This window comes from Stylophora pistillata, chromosome 8, assembly GCF_964205215.1.
Source record: "Stylophora pistillata chromosome 8, jaStyPist1.2, whole genome shotgun sequence".
NCBI lineage: Eukaryota > Metazoa > Cnidaria > Anthozoa > Scleractinia > Pocilloporidae > Stylophora > Stylophora pistillata.
Genome location: NC_142526.1, coordinates 15,774,530 through 15,797,602, shown reverse-complemented (window position 1 = coordinate 15,797,602; position 23,073 = coordinate 15,774,530). Strand labels below are relative to the sequence as shown.

Below are 23,073 nucleotides of genomic sequence, written 5' to 3'. Positions count from 1 at the left end.
TAGTTTCCAAAACATTGTTTAGAGAAGCTTACAGGGGCCTTTCTGATAGTTAAGAGAGACTTGGCCATAAAACACGTTACCTACTTTGACATTAGTGAGGATAAGACAAGATGGCACGCACTTCATAACTGTAGAGCTCATGTCCTCGACGCTTTCAGACTGTAAAAAAAAAAAAAATACGGGCAAACTTTAGATAAAAGATGTTGCACACTACTTTAATCACGCGAAATAACTAACACAACAAACAGTAACGTTCTCCTCGACTGTCGTTTTTAACCGTCTTGTTTTCCTCGTGGGATCCTTTTCTTTTTTTTGATCCCATAATAATCACCTTGGCTAGTCCCAGTTACTCTCGTCCTGCTTGCTACAAAGACATCTTTTCAAAAACATGACTTCATCTATTTAGCGCTATCAGTTTGGAACTGGGAACTCCGCGTTCCACTTTTGTCTGATGCTGCTATAGCGGGTAAAACCTCTACAGCAACTAATTGACAAATAATAATAACAGTGATGATAATTATGGAAACTTTATTTGTGTTTTGAAATGTACAATTGTAATTTACAAATGCTGCTTGACATTGGCTTATTCAACATACACAAAAATCAAAATTGCATCAAATCTGGGTTGTCCCAATTCCTATTTCTACAACACAAGACGTAATATGTTGCTCTAATAGCTATATTTATCATTTTCTTGATAATGTAAAGTTGCTGCTTTTTGTCAATACCTATGTCATTCATCATGCCTAAGAACGTAGGGCATTCATCTGAGAAAACGCCAAGGGAGCTCAGAGAGAGATTTACAAATTTCACACATCTGAAAGTTCTACTCATTTCGCTAATCAAGTTCTGATATTTTTCTTTTTTACGCACTGCATTGTTGTACAAGTTAGATTCGAAACCAATAAACGATAAACGATAAATAATAAACGATAAACCATAAACGATAAATCAATGAACGATAAACTCAAGAACTTGATCAAACGATGCCAGCGTGCCCTTGCAAAAGGAAATATGGACACCTTTCGAACGCTTAGAAATTGCGTGAATCGCGAGCGTAAGATCTGCCGGGCAAAGTACTACGAAGCAAAGGTTAGCCATTTGAGGGAGTGCAAGCCATCCGTGTGGTGGAAAGAGGTGAAAAAGCTCAGCGGCATGTCACCTGCCTCAGAAACGCGTGATGACACCAGCAAATTACTGCAACACCTATGTTTTTCACCTGGTGATCTGGCGAATTACATCAATTCAGCGTTCCTGACTCCAATGCAGAGTTTTGAGCCTCTTACCCATAATTCTTTTTTGATCCACTACAAATCAACAGCGAAAGTCATGCCGTAAATACGATATCGGAGTTTTCAACCTTTATAAAGCTGTCCGCACTCAACCCCTCCAAAGCACAAGGGCCAGACAGCATCCGGTATGGTTACTAAAAGAAGACGCTGATCTCTTGGCGGGACCAGTCTCTGTGATCCTTAACTCCTCGTTCCACGAATCCTGCCTTTCGCCTTCCTGGAAAGAGGCTGATGTAGTCCCGATCTCAAAAAAAAGTCCCATTAATGATATTAACAAGCACCTCCGTCCCATTTCTCCCACGCCTATCTTGTCCAAACTCGCTGAAGACCACATTGTTGAGAAATATGTTAAACCAGCCGTGTTACTAAGTATCGACCCTTGTCAATTCGAATCTATTCCCAAATCGTCTACTACACATGCTCTGGTCAACATGACGCATAATTGGCTTGTTAACACCGACGGAAATGGTGCTAAGGCAAGAGTAGTACTACTTGACTTCCGCAAGGCTTTTGACCTTATCGACTATAGTGTTCTCGTTCAAAAACTAGCAACATATGATTTTCCGAGTCAAGCCAAAAGCTGGATTGTTGACTTTTTGATGTACCGGAAACAAAGAGTTAAACTTGCTCAGGATTGTCACTCTGAATGGCGCTCTGTACCATCCGGCGTCCCCCAGGGAACTAAATTAGGTCCCTGGTTATTTCTCATCATGATTAATGATTTGGACACCCCAGCTGACTTGTGGAAATACGTGGACGACACATCTTGCTCCGAAATAGTTACTAAGGGCAGTGAGAGCAAACTCCAAGAAGCCGTGGATGACCTTTCAAGACAAGCGAGTATCGATGGGTTCCAACTGAATGAGGCCAAGTGCAAAGAACTAAGAATTGAATTCTCTAACAGCAACCACGATTTTGAACCCCTAGTCCTAAATGGCAAAACCCTTGAATAAGTCACCAGTACCAAATTGCTAGGCGTGACCAGTAGCCACGATTTAAAGTGGAACATGCACACCTCTGAGCTAAGTAGAAATGCTCCTCTCGTCTCTACTTTTTGAGACAACTCAAGAGATCGGGAGTTGCACCAGGCGAACTTGTGCAATTCTATGTGACATGTATTAGGCCCGTCTTGGAATACGCAAGTCCTGTATTCCACCGTTCTCTACCAAACTACATCAGCGAAGATTTGGAACGGATCCAAAGAAGGGCACTCAGAATCATCTATCCTGACCTGTCATATAGTGTAGCACTAGAAACAGCTGGCCTACCGAAACTTCACGAGAGAGAAAAGATTTCAACCAATCTGTTTGAAGAGATAGTCCGTAACCCCACCCATAGAGTCCACAGCCTCCTCCCCCAAAAGAAGAGTTGTAGCTACGCACTGAGGCGCTTTAGTGATTTCACTCTCCCCATACGCAAAACCGACCGCTTGAAGAACAGTTTTATTTTTAGCCATATTTATAAGATGTAGATAATTTTCCTTCTTTCTTAACGACGAAGTTGTAATATTTTATACTTCTTTCTTTACCATCTGCATTTGTAAATATTCCATAATTCAGCCTATGGTTGCAAGGTGTTTATAATAAAGTATCTATCTATCTGTCTATCTGTCTGTCTGTCTGTCTGTCTGTCTGTCTGTCTGTCTGTCTGTCTGTCTGTCTGTCTATCTATCTATCCATCTATCTAAATGTCAATTCTAGAACATATAGGCACTTGGACTGGGTTGGGAAAAGAAGATCTGGGCGATAATTTTCACCAGTTATTATTGAGGGATTTAGAAAACCAATAACATCTGCATAGATTGAGGAGCTAACATTAATTACAGGTTGAAGGGACTTGGGCAATGAAGTTAAGGATTGAGTCGTGTCTCCAGGTAAAGCGATCAAGACATTGTTGACAACCAGCGACAACATGAAGGAGTGACTCAGGATTAAGGCAAAAGGAACAATCAGGACTTTGTGATAATCCCCATCTTACCAAATTCTTACTTGTAGGAAGAGAGTTGTTGATGTAGCGGATGGTAAAGTTGGAAATGTTCTTCGGTAGAGGAGACTGGGCCACTGACCAAATAGAATTAACATATGACAATGAATGCTTGATAACATTTGAGAAGAAGAAACCTTGAGATGTTAGGTGGTGTTGCAGTTTATCCTCTTGATTACAACGGAAATCCTTAAGAACTTCCTAAGTGGATTTGTACACATCGTATTGAATATTAGTGTGACAGCTTGACGATTTCCAGAGAGTTTTCAAGGAATCACTTGGGGACTCTTTTAATGAATTTCGGAGAACTGACTGGCACTGAGTAAATTTGATAAAGGGAGGACAAATATTAAGACCAAATTTATTGCTTTCTAGGAAAACATTACTCAGTGTTCCAGATATCGGAATATCAAGCCATTTTCGGATGTAGCCATTCACTACAGAGTCGAGATGTTGCGTTATCCAGGTTTTGGGTATAATTATATTTGCTATAGTGAAATGCCATGACAACTTCGATAGGACATAGCGGCTGTACAGAAGAAGTCTGTGTTTAGGATGCAGTGGCTTTATATCGATGTCATTCATCAAGATTTGTACAAGAGAAGACAATTCAGATTTGTGTTGGTTATTAGACATGTTGAAGTCAAAGAAGCGACCTAAGTTACGAAATGATTCACCTATTTCCACACAGGGAATTAGAACTCCATTGATCAACAGCTTGGGTAAATATTGGACAGATTTAGTGCACAGTTTCCGTATTCCAAAAGTAGAACATTTGTCAACTCTGATCGTCATGTTCGACCAATTACACCATAATATGAAGCGATTAATTAGGTGTTGATTTTCTGATTCTTGACCGCTTATGACAGCGGCATTGTCGGCGAACTGAAACCAGAGAATGGGATTTAAGAACTCGAGGGAAAAGCCAAACTGGCGGTATTTTTCAGATTTAATATGCTGTAGAAACGTGTTAAAACACAAGTTAAAGAGAAGTGGGCTACGGCAGTCACCTTGAAGTACACCACGACCGACAGATATAAACGGAGTGCGAAATTCATTTATAAGAATAGAGGTTGTGAAGTCCGTGTAAAGACTTTTCACCAGTGATTTAATATGATCGGAAATGTGGTGGTAATCAAGAGCGGTTTGGACCAAGTTGTGATGAACTTCACCAAAAGCGTTTTTAAGATCCAAAAGAGTAATAATAATAATAATAATAATTATAATAATAATAATAATAATGATGATGATGATGATGATGATGATAATAATAATAATAATAATAATAATAATAATAATAATAATAATCACTTTCTATTTAACTCTTTGCCTTCAAAAATTCTGTGGATTATTAGAAACTTAGGAAGTTATCGTCACTGATTAACTCTTTCATAATAGCCGAAATACGTAATAGGTTTTTAAAGATTTTATAACGACTACATTAGATTCGGATACCCGAAATACCAATTATTTTTATTTCTCGAGGGTTTTTTTTTCGCTATAGTTAACGGGCTACGCTCATGCGCCCCGTCATACTATTCTTACTGTATATAGCATACAAAAGTTTTAAACTGCTGCATGATAATAATAATAGTAATAATGATAACAGTAATAATTATAATAATAATAATAACAATAATAATAATAATAATAATAATAATAAAACAGATAAACAGAGACAAATAAGAACATTTGTGATATGTTTCTACCGTATCAGCAGTAGCTTGACAAATCCTAAATATCCAATCAGCAGATTCATCCTCGCTATAGGCTGCAAGGACAAGTAGAGGTGAGCCATCCTCTGATACAACCTACAACGTAACAACTCAACAAAGTCAAACGTGCTCTCTCAGGCAAAAAATCAGCATAGCCACTGCATTTTACCTCAAAGGCATAAGGGCGGTTAGCGTCATCCACTCTTCGGCAACCTCCGCATCGAGATCCTCTAAAAAATGTAAATATTTAAGCCTTATATACACTTTCAGTCTATGGGGCATCTGAGTCCGATCTTACGGTTCTACAAAATTTTTTAGACCGATATCATAAAAGCCGTTTTATCTCATTTCCAGTTTTTATCAAGAACTTTTAAACAAACAAGACCGAAACATTTTGAAGAAATTAAAATCAACGGATTGCCACCCCCTAAAAGACATCATTCCTGTCCAGAAGACATATGTACACAATCTTAGGAAAAAAGGCTGCGCACGCCCGAAAATTAATACACAGCGCTTTATGAACACCTTTGTAAATAGGTTGATATTTAAGCTTCATTTACTGTGATGACATACTTTTAAATTCCTAATATGTATGTAGATTTCTATTGTAGTTTTTCCGAATTCATTGTAACATGAGATATGTAGTTTTTATCTTATGATGGAAGACTTATTTATTATTACTATTATTATAAAAACTTCCAAAATTGGGCAAGCAAATTTTTAATAAGACTAAATCTTCACCTCAGCTCTAAGATAACTTTGCATTCTTCATCGCCCTAAACAAAACAATCAGATTAACAATCTAAAAAACGTATACATAGACATATAAATCTGTAGCTTCTCTTTTTAAACTGAAGCAGTCTAAAGCTTGCCTTAATTATCACATTAAGTTTTCTTTAAAAACAAATAATCAAAAATCGCTACTTGACTTTAAGTAGAAAGGTCGAGGACTTCTCTCTTAGATAGCCTGCGAAGCAAGCCCTGGGGGAAAGGAGGGGGATTGGGGGGAGCGGAATGTGCGGAGGGGAAAGGGAGGGCTTGTCACAGACCCCTACTGACTAACGAAACGCCCCCTATTTTCATATTCATATCGTCTTGCATGTGTCAATCAGCGCCTCTTAAAATTAACCAATCAGAAAGCGCCATTAGCGAGAGCTCAGTGAACCATGCAAACTGTCAAAACAAGAACTAAAACTTGCTCCACGTGAGCGAGAAATGTCAGACGACAAGGAGAATCTGGTATCAAAATCTAAGAGATGGATACAGCCCAAAGTTAATCCAGAAGGCGTAGTTTGCCGGTTTCGTGGAGTAGATTTAAGAATTAAATTTGGAAGTGGCTTCAAGAGTTTTGTAAACATTTTTAATCAGATACGATGAATATATGAAGTTCATATATTTTGAACTGCGGTTATAGATACGTACGGATGCACGATCCTCGCAGTAGAGAGCGCTATTTATGCAATAGCAAAAATCAAACCTGAAAAAACTCAGGCCTGTACGGGATTCGTACCCCTGACCTCTGCGATACTAGTGCAGCGCTCTACCAATTGAGCTAACAAGCCAACTGGGAGCAGGCCGTTAAGTTGATTCGTAATAAACCCGTGATGATAAATCAGATACGATGAATACACGAAGTTCATATATTTTGAACTGCGGTTATAGATACGTATGGTGCACGATCCTCGCAGTTGGCTTGTTAGCTCAATTGGTAGAGCGCTGCACTAGTATCGCAGAGGTCAGTGGTTGAGTCCCGTACAGGCCTGATTTTTTTCAGGTCTGATTTTCGCTATTGCATAAATAGCGCTCTCTACTGCGAGGATCGTGCATCATACGTATTTTTAATCGGAGTCAAAGGGAAGTGTATCTTCGCCGATCGCCTTCGGACGGTCGGTTTTCACTTCGAAAATAAGTCGCACATATCTCAAATTATATGCCTTCCTTGTGCAAGAAAAGCTAACAGTTATTACCAGTTTTATGAACTGTTGAATAAGGCCGCTTCTCAATATCCGGATTCCCGCGATGTTTCGTCGAAATGAAAGTTCTCAACACTGACAGGAAAAAGTCCAGGTAGAAAGAGCTTGCGTGTCCGCTCCCCGGCACATGCAAAACCTACATCTGGCAGGGAAGCGTTGTTTGACTCGCCGACGAAAGGACAACCCTCAAATTCAGCGATGGATACAAATTTAAACATTGATGATTTGGATCCAACGTCCATCGGCTTTGCAATATTGTGGTTAAGAACAAGTTTGAGAATGAAGACGCCATTCTTATCAAGGCCCTGAGATTCAACAAGTGGATGGCTGCCACAAATATTCTACTGCGACATCGATTCTTGAGAGCAGAACTTCTCGAAATCACCGTCGTCCGCCATTTTCTTAAAGGTAGTCGCCACGAAGACTGTTTAGTTCGAGGGTTGATTGACAACGTGTTGCTCTCAGCCATTGGGAATTTTTCGTCCATACGAGATCGGAAATTTCGTTGGTTAGTGGGGGTCTGTGGCAAGCCCACCCTCTCCCCTCCGCACATTCCGCTCCCCCCAATCCCCCTCCTTTCCCCCAGGGCTTGCTTCGAAGGCTACTCTTAGACAACAGAGTCCTAAATGATCAATAAACCCCGTTGTATCTATGTAGTTATTGCAAGAAAATGTCCCACAAATTAGTGTCCATTAACGAGAGAGTATTACTATTGTGTACCTGATAACTAGCTTTGGCAGAGATCGTGTGATTCTTGATTCACTCATTACCATTTTCCTTTCCATCACAACAAAACAACTAACAAGAACCTAAGTTCAGATTTTTTGTGTTGGCCTAAAAACCGCTTTCACATGCAAATACTTACTAGCTTCTGGGCATTTACCATATGAGAAAACTCAGCTGATTAGATGACCTTACCTTCTTCGCATATTGATACAGGGATCCATTCCTACAGGAATTACAAAATATACGATTTCAAGTTAATTTAAACATTTCAAATTGCATTAGATGTTCTTACGAATGCATACTTACATTAAAACAAAATAGCTGGTGGTCCATTTGTACGATCTTAAATACTGAGCCTGCTTACAGTCCATGTAACCTTCCTTAACACCTGAAAAAATATGTTAACCATTACATAATTGAAGATGAAACAAATATACGAAGATAAAAATTGAAACAATGAATGAATAAATAAATAAATGAGTGACTTTACTTAACCACGATAAAATAGTCAGCAGAGATGGTAAGATCGTAATCACCATCGCGATTGTGAATTCCAATGAGGTGAAATAAAAAAGATATTTACAAACTATGAAAACCATTTGCAACAAGTTAAAATCGTAAAAATATCTACAGCGGTTGTCATTGTGTATAGTTACGGCTCCAATGGGATCAAAGATTTTGTCGTTAGTGTTGACTTTGATGAGCAGACGGTTAAAAGTGTCAAACTAAATTGTTTACCACTGATTCTCTTTAATGCTATAGCTAATCCGTATTGGATCGGGTTCCTGAGAAAGTTCCTCTTAAATCTTGGGGTTACAGTTACTCTGTTTCCTCCCTTTTTGCGGTTGGAGTTCCTCTACGAATATGAATCACTGAATTCAATGGCATTAAACCCCCTACCAAAGTTCTAGGAAAATTCTGCTGAGCCTGTAGCGTATATCCTTCACAGACTGTCCCAAAATGAGCAGTGACAGTCAATACACTGTGTGTCCCGCCCTAGAGTGAACTTTTTCAGGTCGTTAAAATGAACCATGTTGCTAGCTCCCCAAACCACCCGACCATTCGTGACCATTGGCAATTTTTATCTTTGTAGAGCTTTGTCCTGCGTTTGTAATGCTTGCGTTGTTTTGGCCGATAATTAGATCGCTTTAAAGCTTCGACTGTATTGTCTTGGACAGCCAGTAGCACAGTGATGGTTGATTGTCTCTTCCGCCCTTCAGAATATAAATTCTGAGGATCGTGTTCCCATCCAGTCAATATTTTACTGAGCCGCGAAGCTAGGGCGCTGGTATCCGGATAATCTTCAGAGGGCGTGACTATCGAAGAAATCCGTCACTTACAAGTAGGCGTTTCGTTTTTAAGGTTTTTATTCTGGTCAGAAATCCCAATTTCAACAGCGAAAGGTTGGATTTTAATGTTCTGAATGAATTGGTTTCTGTCAAAATTATCAAACCTTCTGAGAAGTTTATATCTTGGCTGGAACCTGGTAGACTTAATTTTGACTGTGGCAAAGACATGATTGTGGTTGTTGACAAGAAGAAAGAGCACAACTTTAGAAGGCGACGTGTTGTGGAGATTTTGTTGAGATAATGAGGTCGAGTAGCGTGGTCGTCAATCTAAACATCTTTCTAAATCTTGAACGCAACTGACTAAGTTATCGTGTGATAAAAGCGAAGCGAAAAACAACATAAAAGCTTATTTTGCAGACTTGAAATACGGCTTTTCAAATTTCGAGGTTACGTCTAGTTACATGTAAGTATCAATTTTAGAGTTGATATGCCTCTAAACTTAGGTTAAAATAAACTGGAAGAAGAAAGAAAAATTAACAATTCGAAGAGTCTTAGTATTCAATGGCGGGCCTTCTCTATTACGGCCTCACTTCATTGATTGCACTTGGGTAGATATAAACAGCCTTTCTCTAAATCCACTGCAAGCAATCACAGCATGAATGGGAATTGCAATTCTTTAAATATAAAAAGTGTTGCCGTTTAGTTATCGATCTATAGTTCTAATAAACAATTCACATACTTTTGTGACTGAGAACTTCAATGCTGGAATCCGGTCCGGTTAGTCCACACCAGTGAATAAAAGTAAAACATCTGATGTCCACACTGGAAGACTGCAACGACAACAGTGATACAGAGTATGGGCCATGAAAGGCTATCTCATTTGAACGTGCGATAAAAACTGGACCACATTTCTTTTACCTATGGAACTTATGTCTCCATAAGTAATAGTTACCACTAATTGACAAACGGAAACTCAAAGCGTAGAAAATGAAAGAAATGCAACACACTGAGCTGCTTTCTCTGGTAGAAATCTTATCTTCCAGATACTAAAAGAATTACTGTATAAATTCATCCCCAAACTATTCCACATCAAAATTCACAATCAAGATTATGGTTTTTATACTGATCAGTCACAATTGTTTTGCAAGACTGATACGATTGATCTACAACCATTATTTTACCTCCGTGCAGCATAGCCGGGTTTGTACCCTGAGTTTAAACTGTAAAGAGCCTCGTAAATCTGCCAACTATAATCTCTAGTCTATCCAGGAATAAGCTACTACAGTCACATATTTCTTGCTCGTCCTCCTTAAATACTGAACTATGCTCAAACTGATGAAATTATGAAATACCAGTAAGGTTTAGTAGACTACACTGATTACTGTACAGTTGCGTAAATGATCCCTAGGCACCACTCTATGCATGTACATTTAATAACTTATATCCACTGCTGATTCTGCTGGAATAAAAGAGATTCATTCTAACTTTTACCTGGAGGTTTTCAAGTTCACAGATCCACTTCTTTATTGAAGCTTCTTGCTCAAAAGTGGAAGTAGAGATAATCTTTTTGAGCAGCGATCCGTGGCCTGATTTGAGTATCATACTGGTCAGTGATGAGAGAAAATCCCTATCCAAAAAAGACAACAGCTGTATCATCGCTTTGCATAGCAATAGTTCTTATCAGAGGAAACTAATGCTTTGTGAAGTTAACGCTACACGAAATTAATGTAAATTTAATAAATTTGCTCTAACTTTTGTAAGCGTAAACTCGTTCATCTTAAATGAAGAGGCGCGTTATTTTCTGTGACCTAAAATCCAAATACTTTTTGCTCCAAATTCCTACTAAAATTTGGGGACCGGGAGACTTTAGGTTCTTCCTTTAGAAAGGCGGCACACGGAGAGAATAAATAACGCTGGAGGTGGTCAGATTGCTTGCCCTGACAACTCCGTTAGGCTAATTTTCGGAAAACAATCAACCACCAATTTTAAACCCTGAGTGGCATGTGATGGTTTCACCAGAGAAAACTATTAACATTAATTTTCTTTACAGTACTTCAAGTTTTCTGTTGTGTTTTGGATACTTTGAAAGCGCAAGCATTGTTGCATTTTTTCGTGACTTTTTTTTTTATCATCATTTAAAGATTGTTCAAAATTTCGTGCCAGTATTGCATAAAAATGGTGGGTAAAAAGCTTCTTCCGAACCTACCTTGTAACAGCCTCATCTGCTATAAATAAAATAATTTTTTGAGATTTGGATACCAGTGTAACTGTTTGACAGTTTAAACCAACCTGAAAGTTATAATGAAAGGATGCACAATTATTCCTAAACAGAAAGATGATATAAATTGATAGGCGTAACTAAAAACCATCCCTCAAACCATCCTTTATCACATGCACAAGGCACGCAATCACGATTTAGTCAATCAAGATTTCAGTGCCATTTTGACTGTCTCATAATAACAATTTCTTTATTGTAAGAAAATAAATACATAAAAATGGTATAGATTGTGATTTAAGAGTACCTCCACTTTCTTCAAAATTGTAAATGGTAATGCTGATTGAACTTGAAAGCCCTTTCCATCATGGGACGGTGCTGAATATAAAAAAATTACCTGATGTAAAAATTCTAAGATATTTCCAGCAACACCAGAAGCACAGAACCTAAAATACATCTGGATTAAATGTTTCTGGCTGTAGTTAATACTTTCCAAAGAAAAAACGCAACTGGACTAGTCAGCTAGAAGGAAGAATACAAAGAGAACAGACTTCAAGTAAATCAGCTGATAAATTGAAAAAAAACAATGGGTAGGAAGGGCTGTATCTGGAATACATAGCAGAATGGCAGAGGCTGGAAAAGGACAAGAAAGCTTTCAAATTAGGCAAAGGGCAGAGTAGACTATATGATCTGTGACAACAACTTTTAAAGTGAATTGAGACACCAACACCTCATACCCAGCAAGCCTATCTTTGCTCCTTCTGGTCACCTTTTTTATAGCAATATCAACAATACTACACTCAAGAGTTATCTGAACTGTTCTGATTTATGTTTATTTGTTACTTTCAGTCATACATTGTATGCATGAATAATCAACACTCTTATCTTAAGTTTGTTTTCACTAGTACATGCAACTTCAGCAAATTATACCATTATAACATTATTCATTCACCAAACCCACATTGTTTTGTAACTAATACCATTGCTCAGAAGATAAACCGCATGATCCGTGAGAAGGAAGTTACCAAAATACAACTGGCTACCAGGGAGTCCACACATACACACCAGCATCTATTATGAAGCAACCAAATTTATTTAAGTCTCAATGTAGTCCTGACCAGGAAGGATGGGTTTGTTGTTAATGTTACAAACTGAATAATTAACCTTTATGAGGATTTCCTTTTACAAAAACTAAGTAAGGAAGTTAGGAAGATTCTATGAATGGTAAAGATAAAACTAATAAATATATCCATGGACAAATTCTCACCCTGTGAAAGTGCTCACTGTTCTTCTCAAAGACTTCCAAAGACAACAGCAGCATTTTATTCTGATCCACCCTACACACACATTGGTTTTCTTCAGCAAAGCCACTCAAACATTACACTGCACCCACATTAGCCATAACACAAACAATAATTTAATTAAAGTAATAATATATTTTTAATTAAATCATTATAAATTCATTCATTTTCAAACCCAGAGTAAACATTTGCTACACAAGTCTGGATTCTAGGTGGCTGACAAGAGTGCATTACTAAGTTAAACCTACAGAGTTAATTTTTCATGTGGTAGGCTACGGATCTCCTCTTTTTCTTGTGCTGTAACATCAACCATGCCCATTACAGATTAATTTTACTTACACACCATCAAGCATACCTGACATCACAAGAAGTTGTCGGAGTCTGGTGCAGTGAGGGTCGTTTTGGAATGCCTAATATTATCCCTAAGCCATAGCAGAAGAATTATGTTATTCACAGAAAAATTCATTAAAAGAATCAACCAGCACAAAGATATTTACTGCACCTACAGTGCATACATGTATATTGTACAATAATTTATAACTATCCCAACCATTTTTGCAGAGCTGATAGAAATTTGCTTTACCACCACAGGCCTCACGCAAATAAAAGGCCCTCCTGTACAATTTTTCTCAATTTGAACCGGGAAATGATATAGAGTGGTAGCACTGATTAGTCAGTGAAAGCAGCCATTTTATAAACAGTCCTAAACTACATGCTAAATTGGCCAAAACAAGACTGCACAGTACAACTGTATATTTTAATATCCCCATATTGTTTTTTATCAATGAATTTGGATGAATTGAAGTCCTCTATGTACATGTGTTATACGAAGATTTGCAGAGGAAACCTAGGACCACTAGTCAGTTAAGAGGTTGATGTATACATGAGTAAATACGGATATCAGTATACAACTTTTGTAACTTTCCTAACCTTCATAACTAGGTGACTTATCAGCATTTGATAATCCTTGATCAGTTTCCAGTGCTGTTGCAGTTTGCAGAGGGCCATCATCCCTCAAAACTCCTTGCATTGAATTTTTTTCTGTATCATAAGACTCTGGCCATCCACCAGCAGTATTATCACACAACTGAAGAGTTGCACTGTTTAGGGACATTGCACTGGTAACATTTAAACTAGAGTCGAAGTCTCTACAAAACTGATCCATGGAATCTGTTGATTGGATACTGTTAGTTGGGCTACAACTTGAGTGGCTATCTTGTGAACTCTGAGATCTTGACATGTGCAGCAAGTCTGAAATCAATTACAAGAGAAGGATAATTTTGTTTCCTAAGCTTTTAAGTTGTGATCTTTTGCTTACTGTACTTGATTTACATGTCCTTACCAGTGCAGTTTATCTATGAAAAAGTAATGTCTATGACTTACCTATATAGGATGGTTTCTCAACAGCATCATCACAACCTATAGTGGGCACATCATCTGGTGGCAATTTATGTGAAAGGTTATGACCATATGGAACATGCTGAATTTCAAGGTCATTCTTTTCTTTGTTATAAGGAACATGCTGAATTTCGAGGTCATTTTTTTCTTTGTTATGTTTTGCATCTACCACTTGGTCCTTTCTTCTTGTAATTTGCTTTCCGTTTCTGTTCTTTATTGGTTCAAACCCCACTTCCCCACTTTCTGTGAACTGCTGTATTTGAAAGTTTCTATTATGGTGGAGCCTTGAAGTAGTTTCTTGTTCATAACCTTTCGTGTCAGACTGGTCACAGAACTGACTCTCATGCTGATCAGTCTGTAGGACATGTACTTTTTGCTCAGATGTGTTCTCATTTTCTTCTCCATTGGTTTCATGAACCCCACAAGAAGGATAACTTTGAGGACTTAGTGGTGCAGCTATTGTAGATGAGCTTGATAAGCTGCTACTAACTGTGCTATTGTCGTCATCCCTTTTGATGCCTGAGCTGAAGTCAACTCCTTCAGCATTTTCATCTGTTGTTATAAATGTCTTCTGACACTTGCCATCCACTAGGAAACAAGTGATCAGTGAAGTTAAAATTACATGAAAACTGAACAATCTAATTCAGGACATTGAAAAAAAGCCAAAATTAAATGGTGCCATATGACATAACATCACATGATATTTATACTTGTATCAAAATTATCATGACTGCCAACAAATTGCAGTTTCTGATCACATCCAACAAAAAGCATACACTACAAAAGCCTTGACTGACTTGTTTCTCACAAATAATTTATATTAAGTATAATTAGCCAAATATTGTACTTTCTCCTCATCTCTGCCTTCAAAAGGGAGAGCACTGGAAAGGAAGTTCTGTTGAAACTCTTCAAAGATGTCTTTCAAAATTTTCTGAATGTTTCCAGAAAATTTTCGGCCTCTTCAGATATGTTGGTGACCCATACAAAAAAATGGTGTGCCTAATACAAAAAAATCCATTCCAAGCTTTATAACATTATCCTAGCTCTCTTTATCATTATTGTGATTTTTATCATTATTGTGATTACTATCACCATCATTGTCATCACCATCACTTTCACCATCACCCTTACTTCTGCTTAGTGTACCACAATTAATTACTATAATTATATATATATATATATATGTATATATCATTACCTTCACAATGCTGAGCTCCATAACCAAGATAAGGAGATTCCTTACAAGGAGAATAAAACATCAAAGTCTAGGAAGTCATATACTACATGTTTTCAGTGTAAAAATTGACAGACATTCTTTGCATCTTAACTCCTTTTTAATTTGGTGCTTTAGTGCATGTAGCTTTCAATAAATCATAGTTCTACACAAACAACAAATACAAATCATGTGTTACAAAAACTTAGGCTTCAACAAATTTATTCAATGTGAAATGTTTTTGTCTCAAAATTAAATGAAATGAAACTTAAATTGACCTGCAGGTGATTTACAAGTAAAGAAACAGTCCTCACAGGTCAGCTGCAATAAAAGAAATTACAGGAAAGAGGGCTGAGAAAGTTCAGTCTTTGCTGGAATTCGATTGTGTGCTCTCAGGCACTAAGTAATATCTGGGAGGCAAAGGGTTGAATTCCACTGAAGCCTAAACTTTTTTAGGTGTCTTTTCTACAATAACAGTATTGCACCTGAGTTGCAGCTCATCTTGAGAATCATTTCTTTACTTGTAATTCCACACTGAGTTAACACTGGCTGTTTTGCTTCTAGCAACTCCTATTTCCATTTTATCATACCTTGTACTTAAGGCATGTTTTCATAATCTCTTATTGAAATGTCTATTAATAATACAATTACATTTCTTACCACATGAATTTGATTAAATTCAATGCTTCCTAACATGCAAATTTCAAGGATGAGTGGTAGGCATTCTAATGCAAATAAAATTTCCAAGTACCAAGAAAAAGCAATTATATTGAATGTTATCATTTTGATGTTACCCTCCATCAAATTTTAAAATGAAGGTAACAAGTTTGCTTAACTTACTTGGTCCAAGACAATTGAGATATAATCAAGACCTGAGACTAAAGTCTGCAATAAAGCAAGTCTCTGTAGAAGAATGAAAGTGTCAACAATTTAGTCTTACTACCATGATACAAAATAGTTCAGAGAGGTGGACAACAAGTTACTGCAACTGAAATAAACACCCCTATGAGAAACTGCAAGTCCTATAGTCAGGTTCTACAGGTTCCTAATAATTATTTTGCAGTGTAGATTTTGTAAATTCTGCCCAATTTGGTTGAAAAGTGTTGGTAAGAGTGAAGGAAATAGTGTTTACAAATATTCAGTTCAACCTTCAAGAAACTAAAATAATAGACTTTATAGTGCTAAATAACTATTAAAAAAAGTCTAGTATCAAAACACTAATATTGTCAGTGACAATTAAACAATTTAGCCCATTTTTCCAACACACAGTTCTCTTTTTTATACTGTTCTGTATTGTGTTTGTAAATACTTCACAAAGTTTCATTCATACAGTATGTTGCTTAAATCTCTTACAAAAGGTACCCTCCAAGAATATTGTGAGATTTTAGTATTGCTATATTAAATAGCAGAGTAACAAAAATACAAATACATTGAAAACAGCTTCAAAGCAAATAGAAATGAGTCATTGTGGAGAACTCTTTTCAAAAAGAGCATTTCATTGTTATCCTACAACACTGGAATTTCAGAGGAAAACTTAATAATATGATAAATACTAAATAATACACTTAAAATAGGTAATCTTACTGTTATTTTACAATGAGAAAACAAGAGTTAGAGAGGCAAACCTACCTCCTTATCTCTCAAAAATGCTTTTCTAAACAAAACAAAGCAAAAAAAAAATGGTAAGGGAGCTTGTTAACTTATCTGAGATCCAGTTTGTGGATGTAAGAACAACACACAGATAAATTCCATGTTAGTTAGGGAGTATGTTAGATTAAGGACAATTTTGCATATTATTACTCAACCACTTTCAATTTTTAAATAGTACGATCAGATTTGAGATTACTACATGTACCTACTCACTTTGTGTAAAATCTTTTGGCAAACTTTTGACTATCTAAAAATAATCTGATAAAGCTCTCCAAAAGGCCATCACCAAATGCTGCAAAAATCCACACTCGACCTAACAAGCAAAGGAGGGAAAAAATGCTCCAGATTTGAACTTATTGCAGCTTGTATCCTAAAAAGTTGGCTTACATGTAACAAACAGAAAAAGGAGAGTGACTCAATAATAAATTAAAGCTAAAAAACTAGTAAATGACTCAGACAAATAACTTAGAAAAAAAACACATAGCCACAAGTTTGCACATAATTTTATGTGCATCATGTTTCATAAAACTGAATCATAAAATAAATGCAGACTGAGGCAGGAAATGTAAATTGGATTATCATCATTTTAAATGATAGTCCAGCTAAATGCAGTTTTCTGTTAGTCAATATAATTTTTGCCCATGGAAAAGGTTAAGCACAGGTTTCATATATGCTGTAGTTTCATTTTTGTCAAAGTCTCTTTATACACTGTAAGGTACAATTTAATTACACCATCAAAGTCTCTTTACACACCGTAAGGTACAATTTAATTACACCATCTGAAAAAACAGCCCTTCAAAGTGAAATTTTGACAGATTTTGTTATTTTGCTACAAGTAAATATATCTTATTAGATGTTTTGCTGTGTAGTATCCCTGAGTATTTTTACCAGTTATGCAGTAGCTTGACGATCCCCACAGGGTGAGTCAAAATGCAAACAGAGAGAAAAACTACTCCAGATACTACACACCAAAATGTGTTATAAAATACCTATTATTCACTCAATAATTCTCTATCCAGTAAATAGCGCAGTATGTTTTGCAATCAGTTATCCACTGGATAACAATTTATGCTTTGGATAGCGTTATCTGCCCTTTATACAACTAGCCCCTGACCTATTTCATGTGTATTCCTTAACAAACAGGAAAAGCAAAGCAGATAGAGTAGTAGTGCTGGCAGTCCACCACTCAATCAGGTTTCTTTACAGTACAAAATAACCAACTGTGCAATTTTGCAGGATATTTGGACTCGATTACTGCATTATTTGTACTCTACTTAGAGTAGTTGGATATTGCTAGGATGTAACCAGTTAGTTAACAATAATTTTCACAACTTCACATAAAATCCAAAGCATAACAACAAGATAAGCAGAGACCCTTCTTTTCAACCTCAATTCACATAGTTATTGACAGAAGTAAAGAATTCTCAAAAGCCAGAGCAAAGGTCAAACTCCAAATACACACCTTTGTCTAAATCAGTAGTTACTTGAGGGTGGCTGACAATTTGTCTTACTGTTTCTGAGTGGGTAAGCTCTTTTACAAATGGCCAGTAACCAAATTCAGTTTTCTCCAACCTAATTATTGACAAATGAGACAAAATATTAAGAATTGGAGAGTAAGGATTGAAGGCCTTGCAAAACTAATAATTCATGTGTACCCTGTTATTTTTTATGGACCGAAGTACTTGTTAGGTTGCCATACAGACTTTATGAATAGTGTTATTTTGTGCAAATTTTCAACACATTTTCTAGAAGTTCTCAAAGAGAGGCCACACCCCTGATTTCATACAAACATGTTGGGAAAAAAAGGTGCTGCTTATCCACTGGACTGCTTATGCTAATTACAACCTGCCCCTTCCTCCCCTCCCCCCTCCCAAAAAAAAAGCATGCCAAGAATCAAAGCATAACACATCTAATTTTAGTTTGAATGAGAGGCCAGTTTTGGTCTCTAGGAAGAAAAGTATGCTTCTTGCTGGATTTCCATCATATATGAAAATGCTCATTTACTTTACTGTTTAAGCCTATATGACTCAAACCTTAGCCTCCCCCTAACTCAAAACATTTGTTTGGTTCCCTTTCTGTCATTTCTTTGCTGTTTCATCCTTGACAACTAGAACCATGTTTGTTAAAAGAATTGACAAGTTAATACAAACTGTTTTAGAGCCAACAAAATTTAGGTAATTATGAAGAACTCGCTTAAAAAACCTGTCAGTGGACAGTTGACTGACCGTTGGCTCTCTGTCAGTTAAAAGTACTTTCATGACGCTTTTCACCCCTAGTTCTTCTTTAAAAATACCATTTTGTCTCAACTCCAAAATCCAAAACCAGCTAAATTGAATCTCAACATGTCCTTATGAGCACAAAGGTTAGCTTTGTACAAAGATTAGCTTGATACAATTGCAGTTGAATTGTAAAGTCTCTGTCAATAACTTTTTCACTCAAAGCATTTTAGGTTATCTACCTCTACAGTTGTGAATAGGGTGAAAGAATGGAAAGCATTTATTGATCTTCACGAATGACACTTAATAATGATTTGCATCAAGTTAGAGCAAGATGAATAAATTTGGCGCGTAGAATATAGCTCAATTGGTTAGAGTGCCAGATTGTGTTGTGTGGGAGGTTGAGGGTTCGAGCCCCAGCTGGACCAATACTCCTGGTCTTAAAATAATTGAGGAGAATTTGCTACTTTTCTACAACAAGAAATGGATAGATATTCTAGTCTTCTCGGAAAAGGATGAATAAACCATAGGCCCCATCTCCTGCAGGGTTAGGGGTAGGAGACGTTAATTTCCCACACACGATATTACTGTGTGGTGGATGTCCTCCCCTGGGGAGGGATGGGTGGGTGTTGGCCCTGAAAATCCCTTACGGGGAGTGGTCAATTAACCTAATTATGTACCTTATGTACCATATGTACCTTACTTGTATTAAAATTCGCATGGTACTCATTTTCGCTCAGTTTTAATTTTGCGCGATTTAATTTCGTGCACCTTATAGAGGACTTATTTGTGCAGCTTTAAATTTGCACAGGAAATTTTTCTTGTTTGGTTTCTTTACGAGAGTTAACAGATGCAGTTAACCTTTTTGTCATTACACAATTAAAGAATAGCACAGAATTCGCATAAACCTAAAGCAAGTTTTTCACCGACTGCTGCTGGCACACTTTGACGCAATTTTTTTTGTTTGTTTGACTACAGAAGAATGTCGCATGGTTTGTTCAGTTAGGTGAAATCAACAACAGTGACAAGAACGATTTATCTGTATTCCATTTACACAGATGGTATTGCATATGATAACATTAACAATATTAGTGAAGAAAATACAAAATAAAAAAGATATTATCCAAAAGAAACAAAAACTTCTTACATGGAACCAGAAAGAATCCCAACAGAAATTCTCAGGTTGAAGAAGATGATGATGAAGTAATTTTTTATTTTTAATTTTTGATGGTAATCTGTGTATGCATAAATAGAATGGATAACTTGCCTTTTTTAAACACCAACCTCTAATTCTCACTGAAAAACTCTTTAGTATCCAGTGATACTGTTAACTGTTGTAATATTATGTAATAGTATTTCGTAGCACATTGTGTAATTCTAAATTCTTTAGTTGTCAATAAAGTTAATATTTAATTTAAAACCTTTTCGCGCAGATTATATTTGGTGTAGTATGTAATTTCGCGCACTTACATTGTGGGCGAATTCTACTACTGTGCGAATTTTCATACAAGTAAGGTATGTAAGTATGTATAACTGTCACCCCCTTGAAAATATTGTGCTTACCCATGAAGCAGAATGTGATCTAGGAGATCCAACAAACATTGTAGGTGAATGTTGTTTGCAGTGACCTGAAATTCACTTTTTCCCTCATCTAAAGCTGTCTGTTGTCTGAGCTGTAACTATAATTAACAACAAATAAAAGAGTACAGACACAGCTTTTGTTCAGTAATAAAATTATCTGCATTCATTATAATTTGAACCTGAAATAAAGGATGAATTGCAAATGAAATGCCAAGTAGAGCAGTAAGCCGTGTGCTCACAATTGACTCAGCAATGATAAAACCTTCTTCACAATGGACACCTTTAGGATTCTGAATTAAGTTAAGTTTTAGTACACTGGCTTTAAAAAAAATTCTGCAAATGAAGGAGATGCTTTTTCTGATAAACATTTTGTGGATTGTCTCATCTAATTTGTACTTAACAGGAAAATGTTCACTCTTTTTGATTCCCAGTAGAACAGCTTAAATTGAGGCTTACACTTGACACAGAGAATAAACAGCAGTTTTCCAGTAACACATACATTGTAATAATGGTACTTTGTTTTCTTGTTCTTTACTGCTTTGCACCAGCATTCAGTACTCGGTCATACTCAAATAACGAATGCTTGCACTTTGAAATTAGTTAATTTTCAGTTTTTTCCCCAGTGACCCAAAATGGTAACAGTTTGTATGAAAGTTTATAATTGATGGTTCAGTTGTTTAGAATTTAGTATTTGAGTCATAGCAAGCATCACAAATTTAGAGCTTACTGGAAAAATTCATAGATGATAACAATAAATCTTAAATTTACGGAAATCAGAATTTACCAGTAGCAGTTTTGACATTAAATGTCAAAACTACTACTGATAAATTCTGATTTTCATAAATTATTTAAGATCCTTACAAAAACAAACCAGTGATCATGAACATGTACAAACCAGTAACCAACACTTACTCCCTTTATCTGCTCTGCAATCTGATTAAGAATTTCATCCTTTAGCTTATCACTTCTTGACGACATCAGTGGCCATTTGATGATTCTAACAAAATATTTGAGCCCAAAAATTATTATATACAGTGGTTCAATAATATTAACAGTAATAATGATAATTATTATAATTTCTATTAATTGTTATCTTTCAATAAAGGGCAAGTTTCATTTAATTCAAATACACAGTCAAGCTAAAGTGTTTGTTGCAATTAACTTCTTTTACATAAATTATATTATTTGAATCAACGTGTCACTGGTAGCCAAAAATATAAAATTGACGTTTTATCACAACTATCACTAGATGTATCCATGCAAGTATTATACCTAATAAGTCAATTAATTCTTGACTTGGCCTGTGCCAAAAGTGTCCACTGTAAATGAACAGGTATAAGTGGTTTTATTCACAAAGTAGTATCCTGAGTAAAAAACACAAGCTACACTAAGTAAATAAATGACGTAGTGAGTTAATCAATACCTCCTGTAAACAGTTTCAAACAAAAAAGAAAACAATTTTTATATTCTGATTCAACAAAAGATACCAACCAATATAATAGAGAAAAACAAGCTTGAGTTTAGTTATCAACACATATCCGTTAAACATTACTTAAACACACCACTTGGGACACTTAATAAGACTACTCTGAGTCCAAAGAGTTTTGTGACATCAAATCTGAGCAAAGAGTCACAAAAATGCAAACTCCTTGGTCAGTCATTCTCTGAACTGTTGGCTCCATACTCATGATTCTATTCTTTCTAGATCAAAAGGTAAGATCACAAGCTGAATTGCATTCTCCTTAGGAACTTTGCAATGGAGGATCACAAGTAAAGAGTGTTTATTGATTTTCTTCTGCGATTAGTCGACAAAACCTATCCCACAATCTCAACCAATCAGAAGCAAATCAAAGACAGTAACAACTTCATCAGTTGTGTTTTTATGAGCCAAATGCAGGTTACTTGTATTTACCAAGAGTTCTAATTGGCTGGTGCTTTATGATATTTTCCTTCCCACTAACTAGCCATTATGATGATCTTGATCTTGGTTGTAGGAAACAATAGAAAATTGTTGTACTTAATGCAATTTTCTGAGGCATTTGCCTTCAAGTAAAGAAAGCCAAGTGAAGGCCATGGTTAGTGTACCAAAAAACTCTAGCTACTGTCTGTCACATGATCATGTGACAGATAATCCCCTGAGACGGTGTGAGAAACGCCACATTACACATTACAACAGATATAAGATCAGCTCAAATCTAGAATGTGCGCAGAATAATTTTAGTCCCAACTGAACGTCTTGTTACATTATGTTTAACAGTACAAAGTTCGTTCTACTAAAGCCTATGAGTGCATGGTGCTGCAACTTACGGAAATAACTTTTCATCTTGTTTCCACTCCTTAAACTCTAGATGGACTATCAACAACTACGATCAGTAATCGCCACGGTTAGAAACTAATAGTTCAATACCTTTTTTAAAATCAGGTGGGAACTTAAAAAAACAGCAAAGTAAAGTTGACTAAATCACCAAGATCTTCGTGGATTCAAGGACGCCTGACCTGTTTGACCAGGATGTAACCTGAC

General features: G+C 36.5%; 1 protein-coding gene across 4 annotated transcripts in view; it reads right to left on the bottom strand.

Moving 5' to 3' along the window:
• Positions 1 to 23,073, bottom strand: part of LOC111321494 (pleckstrin homology domain-containing family M member 2) — a 27,623-nt gene extending 4,550 nt beyond the window's left edge. Inside the window, exons 1-23 of one of the 4 annotated variants that reach the window (XM_088730591.1) lie at positions 22,960 to 23,073; positions 21,465 to 21,549; positions 20,535 to 20,650; positions 18,218 to 18,327; positions 16,969 to 17,068; positions 16,735 to 16,759; positions 15,946 to 16,008; positions 15,091 to 15,130; positions 13,878 to 14,480; positions 13,425 to 13,745; positions 12,850 to 12,916; positions 12,461 to 12,530; positions 12,174 to 12,264; positions 11,501 to 11,571; positions 11,185 to 11,267; positions 10,470 to 10,605; positions 9,718 to 9,808; positions 7,996 to 8,077; positions 7,882 to 7,912; positions 5,732 to 5,766; positions 5,160 to 5,220; positions 4,985 to 5,086; positions 85 to 159 (exon numbers count right to left, since the gene is read on the bottom strand). In XM_088730591.1, the coding sequence (XP_088586717.1) occupies positions 85 to 159; positions 4,985 to 5,086; positions 5,160 to 5,220; positions 5,732 to 5,766; positions 7,882 to 7,912; positions 7,996 to 8,077; positions 9,718 to 9,808; positions 10,470 to 10,605; positions 11,185 to 11,267; positions 11,501 to 11,571; positions 12,174 to 12,264; positions 12,461 to 12,530; positions 12,850 to 12,916; positions 13,425 to 13,745; positions 13,878 to 14,480; positions 15,091 to 15,130; positions 15,946 to 16,008; positions 16,735 to 16,759; positions 16,969 to 17,068; positions 18,218 to 18,327; positions 20,535 to 20,650; positions 21,465 to 21,530 (2,439 nt within the window). In that variant the 5' untranslated portion in view covers positions 21,531 to 21,549; positions 22,960 to 23,073. Of the gene's footprint in view, positions 1 to 84; positions 160 to 4,984; positions 5,087 to 5,159; positions 5,221 to 5,731; positions 5,767 to 7,881; positions 7,913 to 7,995; positions 8,078 to 9,717; positions 9,809 to 10,469; positions 10,606 to 11,184; positions 11,268 to 11,500; positions 11,572 to 12,173; positions 12,265 to 12,460; positions 12,531 to 12,849; positions 12,917 to 13,424; positions 13,746 to 13,877; positions 14,481 to 15,090; positions 15,131 to 15,945; positions 16,009 to 16,734; positions 16,760 to 16,968; positions 17,069 to 18,217; positions 18,328 to 20,534; positions 20,651 to 21,464; positions 21,550 to 21,824; positions 21,884 to 22,859 lie in introns of those variants that run through there. The other 3 variants (XM_088730590.1, XM_088730592.1, XM_088730593.1) reach the window with 3 other exon arrangements.